Raw genomic sequence first — 20,314 nt, 5'->3', positions numbered from 1 at the left:
AATTTTTGGGAGTATGTAGTCACACCGCACCGACGTGCAAAAGTACATGCAGCACTGAACAGTGAAACCTTGAAGCAAATAATCGGATCAAAGTGAGGATCGATGTTTTGTGGACTGTGCAATAATTCCAAATCGAGTTTCAAAACTCGAAATCTCATAACGTGTAGATAGCCGAGGAAATTATTAGATTTGGATAGCGACTAGATTTCATAATGTCAATTTACTCTGCTCAGTGTACAATGTAGTTCATGAATTATTCAATTTTACACACAGTTTTCCATCCGAAGTTGAAAACTGCATTTGTTCTCAAAAAGTAGGACAGTAGCACAAGTCCAAATCTGGAGTACACGCATAGGCATACACATTTAAGTATCTATATGCTGCCATGCTGCACTCGCATTTATCTCGTATACCCCGATATGCACACTCGTCTTAATCATGCTGTTTATACATTTAATCATATTATTATTCCAACCAACATGCTGAAATAATGATAATCCCGTCATATTCGCGTATCTACTTAAATTCGAACATTAACGAAATCCAGATTTTTCCGTTCCATCCATGCAATGCAACCAAATAACTCTTTCACACTTGCACCGAACTTTTAACTGTGTTTAAAGTCCTAATTTTAGTGCAGCGCAATGTTTCGCATAAATATTTGGGCTGTTCTGCCTGTTCTGTTCTCCGAAATGCGTTTGGTTATGTGTGTCGAACTCGTGCCATGCAGCACAATTTGCACATATAGATTTATAATGGGTGGTAGTTGGTAGTGGTGTAAAAAGTTTGCGATATGCGTTATACAGCCGCACCAAAGCAAACCACACAGACTCTGTATTTACTAATACATTAGGCTTGGGCTGCTTCGAGAGAGCGAAAAGTAGGTCTCGCATTCGATAATAGCTTTTTACTTGGACTTGGACACAGATGGAATCGAGTCTCGTTTACTTTACTGGTTGACTTGGCTCTGTTTTTTGTCTTCCTTACAGCTCGACATCGACTCGACATTCGCTTCACAATGAACTCCATTTGACTTGACACTGCCTGCAGGATTGCATTTCAATTTTGGCAAAGTGAGCAGAATATAGAAAATGGGACAGACAATCGAGAAGAGGTCAGATGCAAATATTAAATGCATACATGTGCATTGATACAATGTACGTAAAACATTATGCACTCAATTACTTCAAAGCTCGTTTGGTGTTGATCTAATCAAAGCGTAATAAAAAATGGTGTACTCATAATTTCAGTCCAAAATGATTTCCAAAATCCAAGAATTATCTTTTACCTGAAAAATTATATTTCGCTGTTACATTTTCACCCTAAATTTAGACCTGGATTGGATCCACGGGTCACCTTTGTCCAATTTGTTACCATCCTGATGCACACCACCTTTTTGCAGATGTATTGTTGTTGTGTATATATTTTTACCATTTCCATTTCCACTTTACCTCTCTAGAAAGAACGCATCGCACACAAATCAGGTTCCAGAGAGGTCATTTTTCACTTATCCCCTCATCTAAGCCCATCATCTTGTTGTTGTTATGTCCATGCATTCTACCATATTTCCGTCATTTCCACTCGTTCTGATGGTGTTACTTTTTCAACGCATGGAAAAATCCCAACCAACCCATTATCCAGCATGTATGCGGCTATATTAGCTTTGGAATAACCTGAACCTAAACAAAGGGTGCGGATGATATCCACATGTACAAAGTAAAGGCAGTTATTATTATCGTGCATCCGAAATCCAACCAAACACCACAAGTTGTAGTCAATAACATGCAGATGGATTTAAAGGCTGGGATGGGATTTAAACACATTTTCCCCAATGTGTCCTATGTAGCTTATGTATATACACACACTTTGTATGCAATGTAACACTTGGATTGGACGTGGCTGCATAGGAAAAGCTGTTCACTCACATTACACACACGAGTTTCGAGAGAAGGCAGGCCTTGAGACCAAAAGTTCTATGTAGTTACCAAGCGTGTTGGTGCTAAACAAAGGCGAAAGAAACAGCTGACTGAGCCCCACACTGAGCAAGTCCCTAAGGGAATCGTCCCAGGTGATTCTCTCGCACGGAGAGAAAAATCATTTTAAAAAATCCCCACTAAATTTACACAGCTTAAAAAGTGTTTAAAACAAAATGAGAATTATCCCCTACAATTCTCGCGTCTTAATTTGGCGAAATCCAAATTCAGAATTTTTACGTCATTGCCCAAGAATAAACCATGTCCATTTATGTATGTACGTCTGGGTCGAACTTAAAGTTTAGCCTTTAGGCCAGTCTTTGTTCATGCCCGATTCGTATTATCATAAGAGACGCACATACATACAAATGTACTTTGGTCGGATGAATAAAATTGCACAAAAAATTGCAAGACCTTCAAACGCGTCTCTTGGGAATCAAGTGCTCGTGTGTATGTAATCACACCTGCATTTTATAATACAACCTGGACAATGGAATAGACGGCTTACTGGAGATAAATAAACGTGCAAAAACGCTGATTTGCTAACTAAAGTTGTGCTGCATTTTTAAAAGGCATGAAGAACGCAGAATAAAAGGATTACAATCTCAGCTATCAACTTTATGCATGCATCTAACCAACCAACGAGTCTGCTTTTACTGCTGCTGCGTCTTATTATTATTATTATTCTTTCTTGTTCAATGTTGTCATGATTAGATTTTGGTTACATCGCATCGCTTGGCTGAATTTTATGTATTATATTATGACTGTGCCATACGTACGCAAAAAGAGCTGTGTGCATATGCATAAAGTAGCAATAAATTGTAATTTAATAATGTTATGGTTTTCGTACTAATGTATCCCTTGCCCTTGTCAAAACCATCAGTCAGTCCAGCCAGTCACATTTTATCACCACCAGTACTACCATTACGACTGCAGGATTAGTTTACTGCTACACATTTTATTTTTATGTGCCGTCATTAGTAAAGCTTCACAAAACCAATAAGTAACCATTACCAAGCTGTGTAGCAGTGAGTGTGAATGTCTATTTATCGAGAGAGAGAGAGAGATGAGACATTCATGAGAAAAGCAACCAAACTCCATAAAAGAACTGCAGGAGAGAGAGATACAAAACCAAGGGGGATTTTATCATTCTGTTGAATTAGAATTTAGCTCAAGGATTGCTCGCACATTTTGTGCAGCATTTCATATCCTAACACAAACCACGGTGATTTTCATAAAATGCGTACAAAATTTTGATAACTCATGCCATCATAATTCTGCTCAAGACCAGTATGCAGTATGTCTAGATGTGCATAACTCTTGGTTTTAAACTTACTTCATAATTTCTACTCTCATCAAAATAGTACAACTACAAGTTTTTGTATTAATATCAATTGTATCTCTGCATAGCTGAAAAGGGTTGAGAATCGCTGTATATATATATCACAAACATGTTGAAGTCTACCCTAGACCAGGCCAACCAACTGGTTTGGCTACATTACTATCCTCTTGTCCCATGTAATCATTACGGTTCTATTGCTTCTCTCTCTCTCTCCCTTCTTATTCAACTTGTGAGAAAAAATGCAATGCTTCGTTTATGGAGAGAACACCCGAAGCATGTCCCTTGTCTCACCACCCATCGACGATGTTGCTTTGCTCGTCCTGCACAAGTCTATACACTTGCCCAGCATATGATGAGACTGGCTCTGCTGCTACGTATTACTTTCCATCAGTTCTTTACCAGTGAGAGTGTGCTTAACTCCACTTCTTCTTCTTCATTCACATGAATAAATTGACGGACGGAGGTGGAATAAAGTCAAGTACAACAAAGTTAACATCACTCCTAACTGTAAAAGGGTTCAGCTTCAGCGTCAAAGTGGGGAGGAGAAGACGAGATTTCTTGAGAAATTCTCAAAATTCTTTCAAAACTAGACCCATTTATGGAACAAGTTGGGAACGAGATAAGATTAACTACGGAATCATTCGATATCATAATTTCACTGCTCGGGATTCCTTAACAGATATTAAGTCAAGCAAGATAAGAGTGTGGTTTTAAAAAATAAATATCTTAAGGGACCGAAACCCTCGACATTTTAAATGTCGGGGTAGTTTGACGACGGAAGAGAGAAAATAATGGGAGGAACAATTATGTTATGAAAAATGTGTGAGTTGGTGGTTGGTGATGTTGTAAAGGGATTATTTCGCAAGGCAAACTGCAACAATATAACACAAGGGACTTGATAAAGTAACAATTGTTAGTTGTTGGAGGTGGTGCATGGTGATGGTGGTGGCATTGCATTGAATTACAGGTGGATGTTTGGTAGCAGCAGCAGCAGAAAGTTAAATAAGCAATGTTCAAGTTGGAGGAGGAGTGGATGGTGGACTCATTCTTCATGAACTGAATTGTTGTTGCAGTTGCAATTATAAAATCGAAAAGTGCAACAACTCTGAAGGCGATAGGAGGAGGATTGGAAAGTTGTCAAAATTATTTAGCTATGAAATTTAGGAAGAAATGCGACCCAACGAGTGAAGAAGTTGACGAGAAATTGTATGAATGACGACATTTAGAAGATAATATACAGATGTCTGGCTGAAATGGGGTTGCTTCGTGGTGAATAAAGGCGAAGAATGCTTCTTATTGGGGATCAGTTGGATGGATATGTGGTGAGGAGGATATTGCAGTAGAGGAAAAAACAGGTAAGGAAGAAGGCGCTTGGGATAATGGGGGAAAAAATGATAAGTTGATTTACTAAAATATTTATGCATCTCCTGTTGGAAAATCTGGACGTGTTCAATATTTGTCAAAATATTAGTGGTCAAAATCATCATGTTATTACAGAAATGTTGCATGGTTTACTACACAGAGAAAGTTTGGGCATGCATAACTAACTATCGTCAAGTGGTGTCAAAAACACTGCATTTATCTCCCCCACGCTATGCATACGTATCGCACTGACTGATGAACGGACGAATTAAAAGTTTATTGCTCCAAAATAAATTAATTCTAATCTTAGACGGGGCTAATTTTCCTACTCGACCTCATACTTAAAGTCATAATATGTTGTTTACTGTTTACGAATATTCGTTTCATTCACCTCACGATTGAACTAGTGCAATTTTGCGAACGTATTACGTAGTAAATATTTGTTCTCTTGGGTGACGTGGGGTTTCTGCAAAATTTCAGCATTACTGTCAGATTCAACCTCTTAGTTAAAACTTGACTTTGAAGATTGGAGGAGCATTATTCCCTTAAGGGAATTCATTCACCGCTTGGTTGGCATGCACCGTCTTTCTTCTTCTTGACGACGACTCCTCTGTGCAGTTCACTACCTGTCATGTGTAATTGACTTCCGATAACTGCACCTACCTACTTTTCTGCATAGTGATTAATTCCAAAAAGAGCTCATCAACCAACATCTGTCTTCTCGCTTGTGTTTCATCGCCACACAATTACTTATTATTCATCAACTCCTCATCTTGAAAATCCCATCGCTTGGTTTCATTTCATAAAGCTTGTGCATGCATGGCATTCAAGCCATTCTTTGTGTAGGATTCATTCCGTAGTTGCTAGGCAGATCAGTGTTCATCATCAGTTCAGTTCAGGACTCTCTCTCCATCGTCGTCGTAGATAGAGGGTGGAAATAGTACATACATAGAATGTTGGCTATGGTTTGAAGTTGGTCCTTACGTCATTCTCTGCTCTCCTCTCTTCTCCCAGGCAGCAGTCGTAAGTTTAGCCTGCTAGTTGCACAGATAGGCCCAATAGACGACCAAGTCATAACGGGTATAACGTTCTACCCGTGGAGGTAAAGTTGAGCCACTTATATGTATAAAAGGCTAAACTTTCTTCCTTAGTATCCATCCAGCTTGGCCCAAACTTGTTGGGTAAAGCAAAGCAAAGTTGGTAAAATAACCCTTTTTCTATGCCTACTCCGTTGCCTTATTCCTCCTCCTTTCGTCGAGCCCTGGTCAATAATGGTCAATAAACTGTCTGCACGAACGTTGTTCTCTCTCAGTAATTACCTAAACCGCAGAGCAGCAGCGGTATAGGAAACTCTCCGTTGTTTGTTGTCCTGCATATGAGCTGCTCCTGCAAAGCTTTATTATTCCGGAGAAAATTGTATAACCAAAGTCACGGGGTTGGCGGATGTGTCTGAAATCAAATATGTATATGCAATAATGGGATTGTTCGAAATGGAACGCTACTTGTCAATTTCCTCGTGATGGCGATGACCTAAGTCGACCAATTTCCTTGCGTATATGGTCAGTCCAATGTGCATGAAAGTTGAATGTGGAAAGGGCGTGACGAAATCATGGAGAAAGTTGAGATAGGTTTAATATCTCTCCTCATTCCATGCGAGAAATTTAATCCGAAAGTAAACTCAAACGCCGCTTTGTTCGAGTTTGGGAAGAGATTATGTACAGAGAGGTGATGGGAGTGGCAGTGGTGTTATCGTCACCGTGTCGACAAAGCGTATCAGGAGACGTTTCCTCCGTGAAGCATAATTTTCATGTACACGTCCTTTTCCTTCTTTGTGATGTAAGTGGAATAAGACAGAATGTTGGGAAATTGTGACTCATGATTTGGTGGAATGACTCGACTTGAACTTTACCTTGTTGTTATGCGTATTGTTCCATTGGCAGGAGAGTGGATGGTGGTGTAATTTTGGGTAGTTGGCAGGCATTTAAGCGCAAGGATGTACATTTATGTACTTCGCATCTGAATACATACACACGTACATTCATACGTATTTATGCATCCATCCGACTCCGTTTCTCAAGTTTTGTTGTCTTCAAAATTTCAGTTAAACCAAAGAACGAAGGCAGGAAACAATCAGAAGAAGAGAGAAACACACGTCGTCACATTTGCTTGTTCAGCATGAAATGAAACATCCACCAGATTCAATAACAGACCAGGCAGAAGAAGAAGACAAAAAATTCAACACGCCAATTTCTTTGAAATTCTTACATTCAATTTTTTTGTGGCAATTAGCAATTCAAATTATTATCCAGTCATAGGCAGAGAAAGACACAAAGAAGTCAAAGAAGAAGACGACGACGAGGAGGAATAGTAGCAGATAAGCCAAAACGAAAATGAATCTTTGACCCAGTTCCAGTTGGATCTCGAGTTTGCTCATCGCCTGGATGAGTGAGTGAACTCGTCTTTCTGAGATTCGACTGCTCTTCGTCACCAATTAATTAAGCAACAAAATTTTAAGTTTTTGTCAAACAAATCAATACAAAAAGTTGAGGGAACTTTTATTTTGCAAGAGATCCTAACAAGGGAGTAAAAATTCGTCAAAATTAAGCGAACATTTGAAAAAGGCGTTGATGACGGGTTGAATTCCGGAGTGACGTCAACAAAGAAGGTGAGTTTTTTTCCTAAATTTTATACACGTTTGAAAATAATAATACGTATGTAGCTGTGATGAAAATACGTCTTATTTCATGCGACGCATTATTATTGAGGTTTCAATTTCATGGTGGATAAACAGTAGCGAGCAAGCAACAGTAAACTCATGTGTGTGTGAGTGAGTGTTGATAAGCTGGGTAGATTTCGTTTGTGAGTTGGCCAACGTACTTATATTCAGAGATCACAATATAATTGACAGATAACAGCATATCCTACACTGCAGTACGTACTTTACGAGTTGCGTTGCATGCAAAACTTTGACAACAATTTCGTTTCGTCGAGTCAGGCCATATATCACATCATTTATGCGAAGATTAGGATTTTCATGTGTCAAAAAAAATTGTATTCCAATTCAATCTCGTATGGAAATTGGGACAAAGTTTTCGTCACAACTAATTTATATGCATTTGCTGGTGGTTGCATACTACACATTTTACATACGCACACTCTAAGCAAATATTACAATGCATATGAAACTCCTGCTTATCAGGTTTACAGCCCAGCACTGGAATTCTCTCAAAATCCATCCATATGTATACTGCACTTATCAAGCTTTAAACTTATCAGCATTTTTCAATGCCATCTCGCATGCAGTCTCATTGCTCAAGTGAATTGTTATTATTATCTTCTTCTCCACATGAAAGCTGTGGATTTCTCGACGCTTGTACAAGAAAATATTATAAATCAGGGGGAAATGTTGCTAGTAGAGTAGACGAGGTTTCTCCTAACAATCCCATTAACGAGGGTACTCTGGCACTTTAAAAATAAGAAACTTCAGGATTATTAGTCTTAGATAATTGCATTTTAAGAGCTCAAGTGAGAAGTGCAAGTGGTGTTCCCGAAATAAATATCGTTCATATTTATCACACATAGGATGCACTGGACAGGATATTATTTATTATTACTTGGATTTGTTACAATCTACTGTGAAGAACAATAGAAATAATGCAATTTAATTTTATCATGTCATTATAACCTTCCAAGTCAAAACATTAAGTATTGTGCAATTTTAATTTGGCCATGAACTGAGCAAAAAAGGAGCCCATACTATTATTTCGTGTTCTCAAGAAAATGTCCACTCCAAGTCGTACTGCCAGCAGTGGTGGTAGCATCAGTGGTAGTGTGGTTCCCTTGAAACGGTTAAAAATTGATGAAAATGCGACTGACAAGGATATTTTGACGGTTCTTAAGATGCATTCTTCCGTGGACGTGGAGCCCGACCCGCAGGAGGTGGAAGTGGAGCTGGGGCTACTGATCGTTGAGGGGAGAAAGCCGACAACATCGTCACCTAAAGGATTCGAGGAAGGACCACACATGTAATTCCTTTAAAATTAGTAGAAATTATCATCTGAACGGTCGGTCTCAGTTTGATCCGTATCAATCTCAAAATTTGATGGTACATATGATTGGATTCAATGCACTTACTGAGATAAACCTGACAAGTCTTTGCTTACGATTTATTGCAAACAATGAAATTTATTACCACCATTTTTTCCTTAGACATCTGCAAAAAGGGCCCCGAAACCACGTCTGCAATGCTCAAAACCATTTGGTAAGAAACCCCACATAACAAAAATACTAAGACAGTAATAAATACGATATGTAATATGTAAATTGTGCTGTGAGGATATAATAGGAAAAGTGAAAGGATAAGGGCTCACTTGTAGTATTTGGAGGGGTCCGGATTAGGCCTTTTTTGTCAACGTTTCGACCTCAAAGGGTCTTCTTCAGGACGACGAAGAGGATTGCTTCACATGGTGGTTTGTGGGTGAACCACCATGTGAAGCAATCCTCTTCGTCGTCCTGAAGAAGACCCTTTGAGGTCGAAACGTTGACAAAAAAGGCCTAATCCGGACCCCTCCAAATACTACAAGTGAGCCCTTATCCTTTCACTTTTCCTAATAAATACGATATGTACAAATATAATTAATGAGATCCTGCTCTTTTTTCTATGTAGTGCGCCCGTGAAGCCTCATTCCGGAAACATGTCCAAGTCCTATGGAGCAATAATGTCCCCTTGTGCATAGAAGTCCTACTCTGTTCGGACTGTCCTTGTGGCAAGGAGAAAGCCACCTCTCCTGAAGTGTCTCCCCTCGTAGATCCGGCCTACACCTTGTTGGAGCAGTGGACCCTCACTTCCTATCCGAAGAGAGTGGGCGGTGGCAGCGGTGGCATTGGTGGCGAAATCGATGCTGGCGGGGATGCCGTCACGGCGGGCCGTGGCGTTACAAATGGACGCGGTATCCTACACGCTGTGCGATCCTTTCTCCACTTTTCTCAGCTCTCCGCTTGGCTCGCACTGTCCAAGGGAGAAAGTCCGAAGAACATTATGTACAGGGTCACCATCCCTGGCGAGAATTTTGTCTCAAAGTTTGTCCAAACTCCGGAAGATCATGAGGTGAGAATTTTTATTTCCTAATATATTTTTAATTTAAGAAGTTTCCTACAAAACAAAACTAACTTGATTGATTTATTCTTTTTGATCATAGTTTCCTACAGTGCAGTTCAAAAAATATGTGATGAAGGTGAGCAGGACGTAGTAATATCGTGCATGTAGCATTTACTAATATGGTCATGATTTGTCTGGACCAGGTATCTGTGAAATCGCTCCCCAGATTGGGGTCCGTACCTATGTCCTCATGTACCAGCTTGATGTGTACGACTACTCGGAGTCAAGTTAAGCGAAGTCAGAGTCCCCCCGTCGGGGAAATCATTCGGGGCGGAGAAAGTCCACGTCCACGTCCGTACGCACCGGGCAGATTCTTAATTCCCACGCCAGCCAGGTTGGCGATGGCCACCATGTATTCTTCGGGACGATGCGTCGTTCGACACAGCGGCATTGCTCCGGTCGCTGGGAATAATAGAGTAAAGCAGAGACAGCTTAGAAAGGTATGTACATACACAAAATATCCCATATTTAAAGCTTAATGCAATAATATTCCGTGCAAAAATTAATATTGCAACTTTCTTTCGCATCAGGAGCAACGTAACGAACGGTTGTTGGAGTATATGCATTCACTTCACGGAAATAGTGGTTCCTCATTAGATCAAAGTCAGGAAGGTCCTTCGTCCTCCGGAGACCAGCAAGAAGGCAACGATCATGATTCTGATTATCTCACGGATCAAGAATCCGGATCGGAATCACCTCAACCTGGAAAATATCAACCGGATGTATCAACGCAAGAAGGTGATCAACTAGAAGTAGGAGATTGGATCAGTAAGCAGCAGCAGCCCATAATTTCCCTGTCATCATCATCATCATCATCGTCGCCATCATCATCATCTGCGATTTCTATTCCGAGAACAAGGCCAATTCCAACGCTGAGTGAGAAGATCGATTTCCTCAAATCTCTGGATACTGCAGCTACACGACTTTTCCATCGGAACACTGGGCTTCCTCTCACATCCAGCCCGGCCCCGTTGCGAAAAGGCCAAGATCGATTTGACTTTGACTCATCGCTCGTTTCGAATTCAAGGATTATTTCCAGATTTAGGAGAGGTTGCCATCCACCAAGGTATTGGTCACTCGCTACCTTCCAATTCTGTTAAAACAAGTAGAATTTACCCTTTTCAAATTTATTATGCAGATTTTCCGAGGCGACTCGATCATTGTTGGGGTCCTTTGAGGAATCAGTATTGAATGGAAGGATTGAGCCTGTGTAAGTACTAATCTTTGATATTTTGGCAGACTGTATTTTTACTAAATGCTAATGTTAATTTATGCTTCTTAAAAAAACAGGTCAACCGTGCAAGGATTCACCGCAGAGATCGGAGCATCCGGCTCATTTTGTCCTAGACACGTTCATCTTCCAGTTACAGTTTTTTTCTACACATTCTGCGACAACGACAAAATCTCAACTCCGTATTTGGTGCGAAAATAACTCCTTATTTAAGGAATTCTTCGTTCATGCGCCAAAATTTTAATGAATGGTTCAATTTTGATAATAGGCACACGTTGACCTGGGAGATCAAGGGTACTGCGTGCCAAGGAAGGGGACCGTACAAGTTACTCTGTTCAACCCTCTTCGAACTGTGATCAAAATGTTTGTTGTACAATTCAATGTAAGTGAATAAGCTCTTATTAAACGTCTCATGATTTACGATTCATTATGGTTCAACTGTTTTATTTTTTATTTTACAGTTAGAGTCACTTCCAAATAATTCGCAAACATTTCTTCGACAACGGACCTATTTTATGCCACTTGGTAAATAATACAACTCAAATATAAAGCCAAAGAATAGTGTATTTATATTTGAATGCATTTATGTTTAGGGGAATCGGATTCTCATCCCAGTGCGCAAAAATGGCTCCGGTAATTGAATTATTTTACGGCTCATTGAATTATTTTACGAATCATGCATTATGCACAGAGACTAATTTTTTTTATTTCAATCAACAGCTACCTCATCCATCTCAGATTCGCATCGAATCAATCTGGACAAATTTTTCTGCACACGGATATTCGCATGGTTAGCTTTAATTTAGTGTCACAGCTCATTTTTTAAACACCAAACTAATTAAATTGTCCAACAATTTACAGGTTATTTTCCGAAAAACCGACGCAGACACGGCCACTGGATTTGACGTCGTCCAGACTCCGCATGAACTTCGATCATTCACTTATGCTCCACATAATCCGAAATTCAGCCCTCGATTTAATCAAGCTACAAACACAATTACTACTTCCACCCTGGACACCACAGTCCCAGGATATTATGCTAATCAGGACAAATCTCCAAAAGAGATGCGCAAATTTATCCCAAAGAAAATTATTTTCAAAAACGGAAATACCAAATTTCCTCCTCGGAATCACCATCATCATAATAATAATAATAATATCGACCAATCAGAAGAACAACAGGTTGACGCTAATCGCCACGAGCAGCATGATCAAGACGACGACGAATGCGGAGAACAAGAATACGAGTACGACTTTGAGCCGTGTAAAAATCATTCGGAAATCGAAATCATTGTATAATATCAATATCTCATCGAACCTAGCATTTCAGGAAATACAAAAAATACAAAATGTTCAGATCCAAACTGTGTAAAAATAGTCAGTCGGTTAAGGTGAAGAATAATAAGGTCTAAAATCATACAGCAGGGAAAGGCCACCAACAAAAACTGTAAATACAAATGACCTTTAATTCCCCTTAACTTACCTCTACACAACTATTAGATTATTCTAAATACCTTTTTATTTAAGATGGAGGACAACTCAGTTGAAATTCTTGTTTTTTTTATTGTTACGTACATACACAGGTAGAGAAATATTTTAGAATGTCGCAAATTCATGTCTCGCAAAAAACGAAAAAAGTATAGCCTACTGGGTAGGCATCGTAAATACATATGATACATATAAAATATTATGCATTTAGACAGTAAATACAAATTTCAGGTTATAATGTAAAGTGCAGTCGTGTAGTACGAAGAAAAGAAGAAAAAAAGCATAAGAAGAGCGTTATGCTGCTGTAAAAAAAGAGTTGAATAAGCGTGCGAAAAAAAGTAGTCTGTGTTATATTATGACAGTTTCAAAAAAAGAAACATATTATGATAATGATTATTCAAAATTATGATGAACCATCACACAAGTTAATAATAATAATGTATGTACAAGTCTCCAACTACAAAAAGCAAACAATGGCAAAAAACTGTGAGTAAATATTGTCTAAAAAATAGTTGCAAACGTCTAGAGAACAAAATAGTTATGAGAAATGTAAATTATTTTAGAAATTCACACCCAATCACCACCCACGTGTACCTAAATCCAACTAATCGTATATTACCTACCTAATCATGTCATCAGAATAAGTTATCATTTAACTTAGTACCATTTGGTTCGTCGTCGTCATTTTCAGTCTAAACAAAAATATAGGATTCATATATATTTTACGGGGCGAAATATTAAGATAAAAGTTGGCAATATTTTTGAGAAAAAAAAACATATACCAAAATTCCGACCAATTATTTATACCTATTATTTTTATGATTGTATGTATATATTTTGTGCTATTTTACGTTGAATAATCGCGACAATTTTACTTACCCTGTGTTGAGGGAGGAGAGATAACAAACATTATTTGACTTGTAGATACATAGATAAAGACGATCGTTGAGTAATAGCGTGTTAAATATTATAATGCAATTTGACGAGAAAATTTGTTAGAATTTAAAAAAAGATACGGATTCCCGCAGCAGAAGAGAAAGTTTCGAGTGCGCACTTATCATCGCAACCTTATATGTATCACGTCATCGCTGATTAATAATAAAAAAACGTATGAAATGATTGATTTCATGAAAAAAATCCACGTGATGATATCAACAACTCGGAAATAATAATGAGAATTATTGTTAAAATGTACCATACCTTTCCTCTCCTAGAGAAAGTGAAATCAATAAAAGCATGCTGAAAAATAATAACGCACCGTTTCGGAAATCACATTTTTATTAAACGTTTCTAACAAATTTGTACCGAGCGGATAACATCATCATCATACATATTTATCATTGCAAACTTTAATCATCAGGATAGCGTAACAATGCAATATAATTTGTTTGTTATGCAAAACACATTGCATCGAACGCACATACATACACCGCATAGCCTTCCCGTTTTATAATAACTCGTACTTATCAGATACCACCGTCTCTTATTAAAACTACTGTTTAACTTTGCTTAAATTTTGTTAGTGTGAAAAGTGTTGGTAGCAGATACATAATAATTTAGTAACAAAGCCTTACTTATATTACTTAAAATCTAGTAGTGGCAGATTCCAACGTACACAAAAGTTTACAATACGTACATAAAGCTACGATATCCACCTTCTTTATAAGCCATCCGTTTTTTACGTCAAACATTTTTTCATACATACCATTTTTCTCGCTCTCACTCTACAAATTAATTATCTTTAATATAAAACTTTAAAAACTTTAACCATTCTTAACAATATCACAAACAAGCGTTGGTGTCAAATGAAAAGCTTTGTAAAGTTTTTTTCTGTATAAATATGTTACGTATGACATATAATAGACGAGTCCTGCTTGAATAAAGTTTCCATATTTTTTTTTATTTACACATACGGTTACGTAATAATTGAATTAGATTGCATATAAATTATTTTGTTTTACAATAGAAAAAAGGAACACACGTTTGCTGTATGTATATTATTGTGTAGTTATTTCTGATAGCACGTCTGACATACTTATTTAGTAATAGATTGATTAATTGTGGTAATATTTTCTTACTTTTTCTATTTTTTCTGTTATTCTATTATGCTAATTTGTGAGTTTCGTAAAATTTTTAAGTACCATTTAAACTATTTTATTTATATGTAAGTACCTAATATTTTGTATGACAATAATAATGTGAAAACACCAGCACATATCACTCTCAGTCATTCTCGTATTTTTTTTGTAAAAGAGATTTTTTCTGTATGTATTTATATAAATTGGGTGAAAGTTTGTTTCACGTAGGTCTGCTTTCACTCACTAATTTTTTCTCCTGAACAATGGCAAATCATGACTTTCTTTCTGAAGAAATCGGGACGTGCGATATAAATAACTCTGCAACTGGTTGTATGTATGTCATAACAAGAAAGAAATTATTTGGTCCAATATATTTTAACAGAAACCTTTTCTTTGTATTGGAGAAAGCAGGTACGACTATTTGAAGTGAAAATGGACGATATTTGTATCCTTAATTTGGAGAAAGTAACATTTTTTTCTCTTCTTCTCATCCAAACCTGATTTCAAGAAATGCAAAAAGTGTGTGTACAATATTTTTTGAAAAGTTTTGAAATTGAATTACACATAATAGATAATTAATTAATAGCACCAGTTAATGGCAGAAATCCTTAATAGTTTTTATCCATAATTATTATTCTTGATCAACGTATTCCATTCTGTTTTGTAGTATTCCTAGGATGAAATTTATAGACTTATGTAGCAGAAGAGACATAATAGGCACAGCTACTTCAATTCCAGACAACTCGACTTTCTCCATGCTCCTCTTTCTCCAGAACGTACATCAACGGAAGTCGACCTAAATCCAAGAAAAAAAATACCAAACGACCAGATTTGCTTTGTTCATCATTTTTTGTTTTGTGAATTTTGGAACAAAAATGTGTGCAAATGATAAGATGTGAACATGATGTCAATGCCAGAGGGCGGATATGTATTTACGAAAAATTGCTGAAATATGCACTTAAAATTTACAAAAAAACACGCTAAAATATTGACGAAATGTGTAAAAAAAAATCATCAAATTTTGTTTTTCATACCCTGTATTTTTTATCGAATTTATTTTAGCACAAAAATTTCGTCGCATAAAATTTGACTATTTGTGATCATGAAATGAAAAAGTTGGGAATAAATGCATAGCCGCCCTCTGGCCAAAGCGAAATAAAAAAGTTCATGCAAAATGATAACAAAAAAATCTACAGGTTCACAACATTTTTGGAATTTATTTCAAAATCCTCTATTTAAAATAATATTAATTAATGCTTACTCTAGTTAAAGGATTGATTTATTAAGCCACAAACAGGACGGTGACAATATAACAGAGAACGCATCAACTATTTTTTTACCACTACAACAACATTCTTGCAAACTACTGATACAAACTAAAAACTTTGGTATTTTAGATATGTCTACGCAATAATATTTACAATTGACGACGACGTGAATGAGTGTAACTAACTTATAAAATGTAATTAACGAGCAAAATTAAATATTTTCTTTCCATTCGGTATTTTCTACAAGTTTACAACTTTAATAAAAATGATTAGATTAGATTGTTATGCAACGTTGTCACCTAATAATCACTCGATCACTTTGTTTCATTCATATATTTATGTACGTAACAATTATTATTATGCTTATTTTTATTATGGGTTGATAAGTTACTTATCAAAATCTTTCCAGTTTCTTATATAAATCATGTAGCTCATTTTCTCACTGTATAATTAATAAAATGATGATGATGATGGTGATGGTGTTGTTTCTTTGTCTATGTATGTATTTATGTGAGGTATTAATAGCCTACCCAATAATTTTTGCAGACTGAATTATTTAAACGCTTAATATCATACTAAAAACATGGTCATTATTATTAAGGTACTTGATCACTTATAAAGTTTCCGATTGTTATTATGCTGTGCGGTCGGTTACATTTGTAAAAAATAAAGAAATGTACAATCAATATTTCACTCGAATCCTAATAAACAGGCACTTTTTCTGGTAGTGCTTTACAATATAATATTTAACTATTTATCAGCTATAAAATAAATCCAACACCATAAGAAGAGAACTCTTTTACCTACTTTATATAACCCATTGAGTATCCTAACTAACTAACTAATGCAGTTTTTCAAAAGATATAAGCATTTCTTTTTTCCACTGCTCTAGAAAAAAATGTGATTGTTTTTTAAATTTAGTAAAAAAAATTTCAAATGCTATATTTTTGTATTTTAGTTATATAGAAAAACAGTTCTAATGCTTTCACTCGTATCAAAAAAAAGATGCTGAATTTGTTTTAAACCTTCATTCCATTGCAAGATATAGATAAATGATTAAATTCTATGAGAAATTAAGTGAGATACGTAACCAAAAATAGCGGAGAAAATCCATCATCTTTAAAAAGTATAGTAGTAACAGTACTACATGTGTGGGTGGGTATTCATTGGTGCACATGCTGAACCAAAAAAGTTTTAAATTTTGCAATTTTTTTTGTCTTCGTAGGTAAATCCAATTCCTTGTCCGATTTTGGTGAAAAATGATGAGATGAGATGAATCTTGATAATTAGGTCACAACACGTAAAAACTTGATAACTTGAAGGGGCAGGAACACACGAAGAGAAGGAGAATCCAGAGAGAAACATAAAAATGGTAAAAATAGAAAAAAATAAAAATAAATCAAAGCGTTCCATAAAGTCTGACATACATAACCAACCAATCAATTTCATAGACTTTACTTACAATAAAATGCAAAATAAAAGCTGATTGAAAGCTCAAAATGCAATTTGACGAAAAAATATTTCGAAGCATTTTTACATATGTATCGAATTGAAAGCATTTGCAAAGCATTACATAATTACGAATAGTGTGATAATAATGTTGTACTTTAAAACACCGGCGTTGGTGATATGTAATTATTATATATTATGTATTATGGAATGGTAATGACAAATGAATAAAATGAGAGGATAATCTTGATGACGATTACCTTCTAAAAACTTACGAATCATTATGTGTCCACAGCGAATAATTCTTTGTGCAATGCTGGGAACTCTAAGTGTGGGGACATTCGCTTTAATCTTCCTAAAGCTTCTAAATGTAGAAGTCCCAATTCCCTGTGAGCAAAAAGAAGGATAACGTTACCAATGCTCTAATAAATAATGGACATAGAGTTTGTTTTTGGCAATATATTTCACCTTAGCTGAGGTACACGTGCTAACAAGGCGTCCACCACGGTCACATCGCCTTTGATGGGATGACGATGTGTTTTTGCAGATTCATAGCGAAGGCTTCTGAGCACTGCACCGTTAAGCCGACTGATTTCCCCCGTTCCTTTTAGGCCTGGTCGGTCTGGAATAGCACAAGGAAGCACATCACACATAGCAGCGCACCCAGGCACCATTTCGAAACCAGCATCATCGCCATGTCGTCGCATATTACCGGGCGAGAGGAGTACGAAGGCAGAATAGAGGGCGAGCATTTGATCCGTCAATTTGAGTTCTGCAACTGCTCGAACCACGTCAAAAATGGAGGAGACGAGCTTCATCTCGGTGGTATCTGCCGTGAGGAAGGCTTCTGGAGGCAATAACGTTTCTCCAAACAGGACGGAGTTGGTCGTCTGCAAAGGGGAATTTACCATGTCAAATTGAATTTGCATATTTTACTCTAGTGCATTGTTTAATTGTCATACCGGGTCAAAATGCCGCGTAATGCGAAGAACGACCAGCTCGAAAGCACCTGCCTTCAATAGAACAATCTGATCGTCTTGGGGCAACTTCTGCAATAGGTAAAAAAATTCAAAACGAATTAATTGAATCCTTGTAAATAATGTAATACTTAAAAAAACGTATGTACCATAAAGCCGGGCACCATCTTTGCAAACTCGATTATTTGTTGGACCACAGCAGTGAGCCTCGTAGCTGCTTCAAGCCATAGGTCCTCATGGCTTAGATCTTTGTAGTATAACACCTTTGAAATGTCCTGGGGACGGCGGAGCATCTCTGACACTTGATCTGTTCGTTCAAGAAAATACAATGAGTTAACCTCCAATATAAATTTATCACATTACTTGACTTACCATTGGAATAGAGGCATCTGGAAACAAATCGGTTAATCATTATTAGTAAAAATTTCTCATTATAAATAGATAATTAAAGTGTTTTATTGGTATAATAAATGTTTCTCATACGTTCTCGTGTGGGCATCGGTAATGGTTCTGGCTAGGAGTTCCGAGATCTGTACAGAATCTGCTGGGATGGATGCGCTGGGTAGCGTCGAGGTGTTAATGAGGGGCATATTCTGTGAGTCGGGGAGTTCGGTAGAGTTGGACCGTGGCTCAAAACAGGTCCCACTACTTGTCGTAGAATCGACAAAAGGAGACTGCAAAATTGAGACAAATCCAATATTTACCACATTGCCACATTATACTTATTTATTTATGTATGTATATACTGGCTGCAAAATTAATGTCCTTACCGTGTCTCCCATGTCGTAGCCTCCTAGGCCGCTTCCACTGCTTGCCCATCCATTCGGGGTATAACTGTAATACCAAAGCAAAATAGATTTTAGAGAAAATTTCATGACGGAGAATTCCCTTATTCATAATTGGCAAGATTATAAACTGTCAAAATTGGCAGAATAAAAATTAAATAACTCATCATTTAAGTTATTATTAAAGATCTAATGGTGTGATAGGATTGTCTCTCCCAATATGAAGTGATATGCGAGTAAGTAGTCGCTGAAATTCTGGCGAAATGTGGAAGTGAGTAATTGAATTATGTACGTCTTCCGCAATTCCACCACCGCCTAATCTTTAATGGTCAGTCAGCATCAGCCAACTAACTTTCTCTTCATTCATCACCAACTCTGTTGGATATTACTCACTCAGGCAGTACGCAAATACGTAAGTACTCGCCAAATAATAAGTAACAAGTTTCAACAAATTGAATTACAGATTGCTGCTTAGTAAATAGACTAGTTTTGATTACTGCGGAAAAAAACGTGGCAAATATATTTATGCATTTTTTATACCATTCAATCCCTCAATTTACATTTTGTTTTGTTCGCACGTGAAACTTTTTTGACAATCAATTAGCAGTAAATTAAATATATGTAAGCTTTTGATTCATGATCAATTTTGACAATTTTTTCAATGAGACATTCAACTATACTTACTCGCTGTAAGGGTTGTACGTTGTGGGGTGAGGGTTGTAGGGTAGATTTTGATCGGAGGAGGAAGGAATGGAGTGGTCGAATCCGGACTGAAATTAGAATTTTTTTTGTAAATTTTCATCCCATACTAAATAATGTTATTTAATTACCGAGTCGGGCGCTGCCTCCACACTGCCGGGCGCCACCTTCATCTGCGCCCTGTGGTATCGAACCTCATCCTCCACTTTCTCCCGCTGCTTCTTCGACATCCGTCCAAACTTTACGGCTGCAAAATGGCAAAAAAGAAAATCGTTGTCAATAATTATCTAATAATAAATACCAATCAAGTTTTTTTGACCCCACAAAGAAGAAGCCACGACTGCATACATATTATGAAACCAATAAGTTATTGTTATACAGAATGCACCTGCACTCCCATTCATCAACCCATGAATAAAATAAACCCCTCTTTTCCGTATGCATTCAATATATTCTTCTGGGGATGATGATGATGCCACCACCACCACTCATGCAATTTATGGA

General features: G+C 37.1%; 2 protein-coding genes across 7 annotated transcripts in view; one reads left to right on the top strand and one right to left on the bottom strand.

The window, feature by feature from the left end:
* The first annotated feature begins 3,691 nt into the window (after positions 1–3,691).
* LOC110858575 (protein FAM214A) lies at positions 3,692–13,677 on the top strand. Of its 2 annotated transcripts, XM_035858753.1 has the most exons (15): positions 3,692–4,670; positions 6,779–7,342; positions 8,578–8,702; positions 8,887–8,938; positions 9,344–9,784; positions 9,876–9,911; positions 9,979–10,275; positions 10,366–10,901; positions 10,974–11,045; positions 11,126–11,255; positions 11,335–11,448; positions 11,528–11,591; positions 11,660–11,699; positions 11,787–11,856; positions 11,928–13,677. In XM_035858753.1, the coding sequence occupies exons 3-15, from the start codon at positions 8,578–8,580 to the stop codon at positions 12,363–12,365; spliced, it is 2,415 nt and encodes an 804-aa protein (XP_035714646.1). In that variant the 5' UTR covers positions 3,692–4,670; positions 6,779–7,342; the 3' UTR covers positions 12,366–13,677. The 2 variants fall into 2 exon arrangements, with proteins under 2 accessions (XP_035714646.1, XP_021963084.1); XM_022107392.2 differs by lacking the exons at positions 3,692–4,670; positions 6,779–7,342 and having other exon boundaries at positions 7,919–8,702.
* Positions 13,678–13,814: 137 nt separating this feature from the next.
* Positions 13,815–20,314, bottom strand: part of LOC110858311 (probable nuclear hormone receptor HR3) — a 31,487-nt gene continuing 24,987 nt past the window's right edge. For 2 of the 5 annotated variants that reach the window (XM_022107026.2, XM_022107024.2), the window contains exons 3-13: positions 19,942–20,057; positions 19,796–19,881; positions 19,097–19,160; positions 18,810–19,000; positions 18,699–18,715; positions 18,476–18,633; positions 18,312–18,398; positions 18,062–18,239; positions 17,818–17,971; positions 17,610–17,736; positions 15,824–17,215 (exon numbers count right to left, since the gene is read on the bottom strand). In XM_022107026.2, the coding sequence (XP_021962718.1) occupies positions 17,631–17,736; positions 17,818–17,971; positions 18,062–18,239; positions 18,312–18,398; positions 18,476–18,633; positions 18,699–18,715; positions 18,810–19,000; positions 19,097–19,160; positions 19,796–19,881; positions 19,942–20,057 (1,157 nt within the window). In that variant the 3' untranslated portion in view covers positions 15,824–17,215; positions 17,610–17,630. Of the gene's footprint in view, positions 15,429–15,823; positions 17,216–17,609; positions 17,737–17,817; positions 17,972–18,061; positions 18,240–18,311; positions 18,399–18,475; positions 18,634–18,698; positions 18,716–18,809; positions 19,001–19,096; positions 19,161–19,795; positions 19,882–19,941; positions 20,058–20,314 lie in introns of those variants that run through there. The other 3 variants (XM_035858755.1, XM_035858756.1, XM_022107025.2) reach the window with 3 other exon arrangements.

Source organism: Folsomia candida, unplaced genomic scaffold (assembly GCF_002217175.1).
Source record: "Folsomia candida strain VU population unplaced genomic scaffold, ASM221717v1 Fcan01_Sc021, whole genome shotgun sequence".
Lineage (NCBI taxonomy): Eukaryota > Metazoa > Arthropoda > Collembola > Entomobryomorpha > Isotomidae > Folsomia > Folsomia candida.
Note: the sequence above shows the minus strand (reverse complement) of the source record. Positions and strands in the feature narration are given on the sequence as shown.

Bases quoted from the DNA above. Each gene is read 5' to 3' on its own strand.
- LOC110858575 (XM_022107392.2), top strand. From the start codon at position 8,458: ATGTCCACTCCAAGTCGTACTGCCAGCAGTGGTGGTAGCATCAGTGGT. The intron at 11,449-11,527 runs GTAAGTGAATAA...TTTATTTTACAG, and splicing joins TGTTTGTTGTACAATTCAAT to TTAGAGTCACTTCCAAATAA. The intron at 11,700-11,786 runs GTAATTGAATTA...TTCAATCAACAG, and splicing joins AGTGCGCAAAAATGGCTCCG to CTACCTCATCCATCTCAGAT.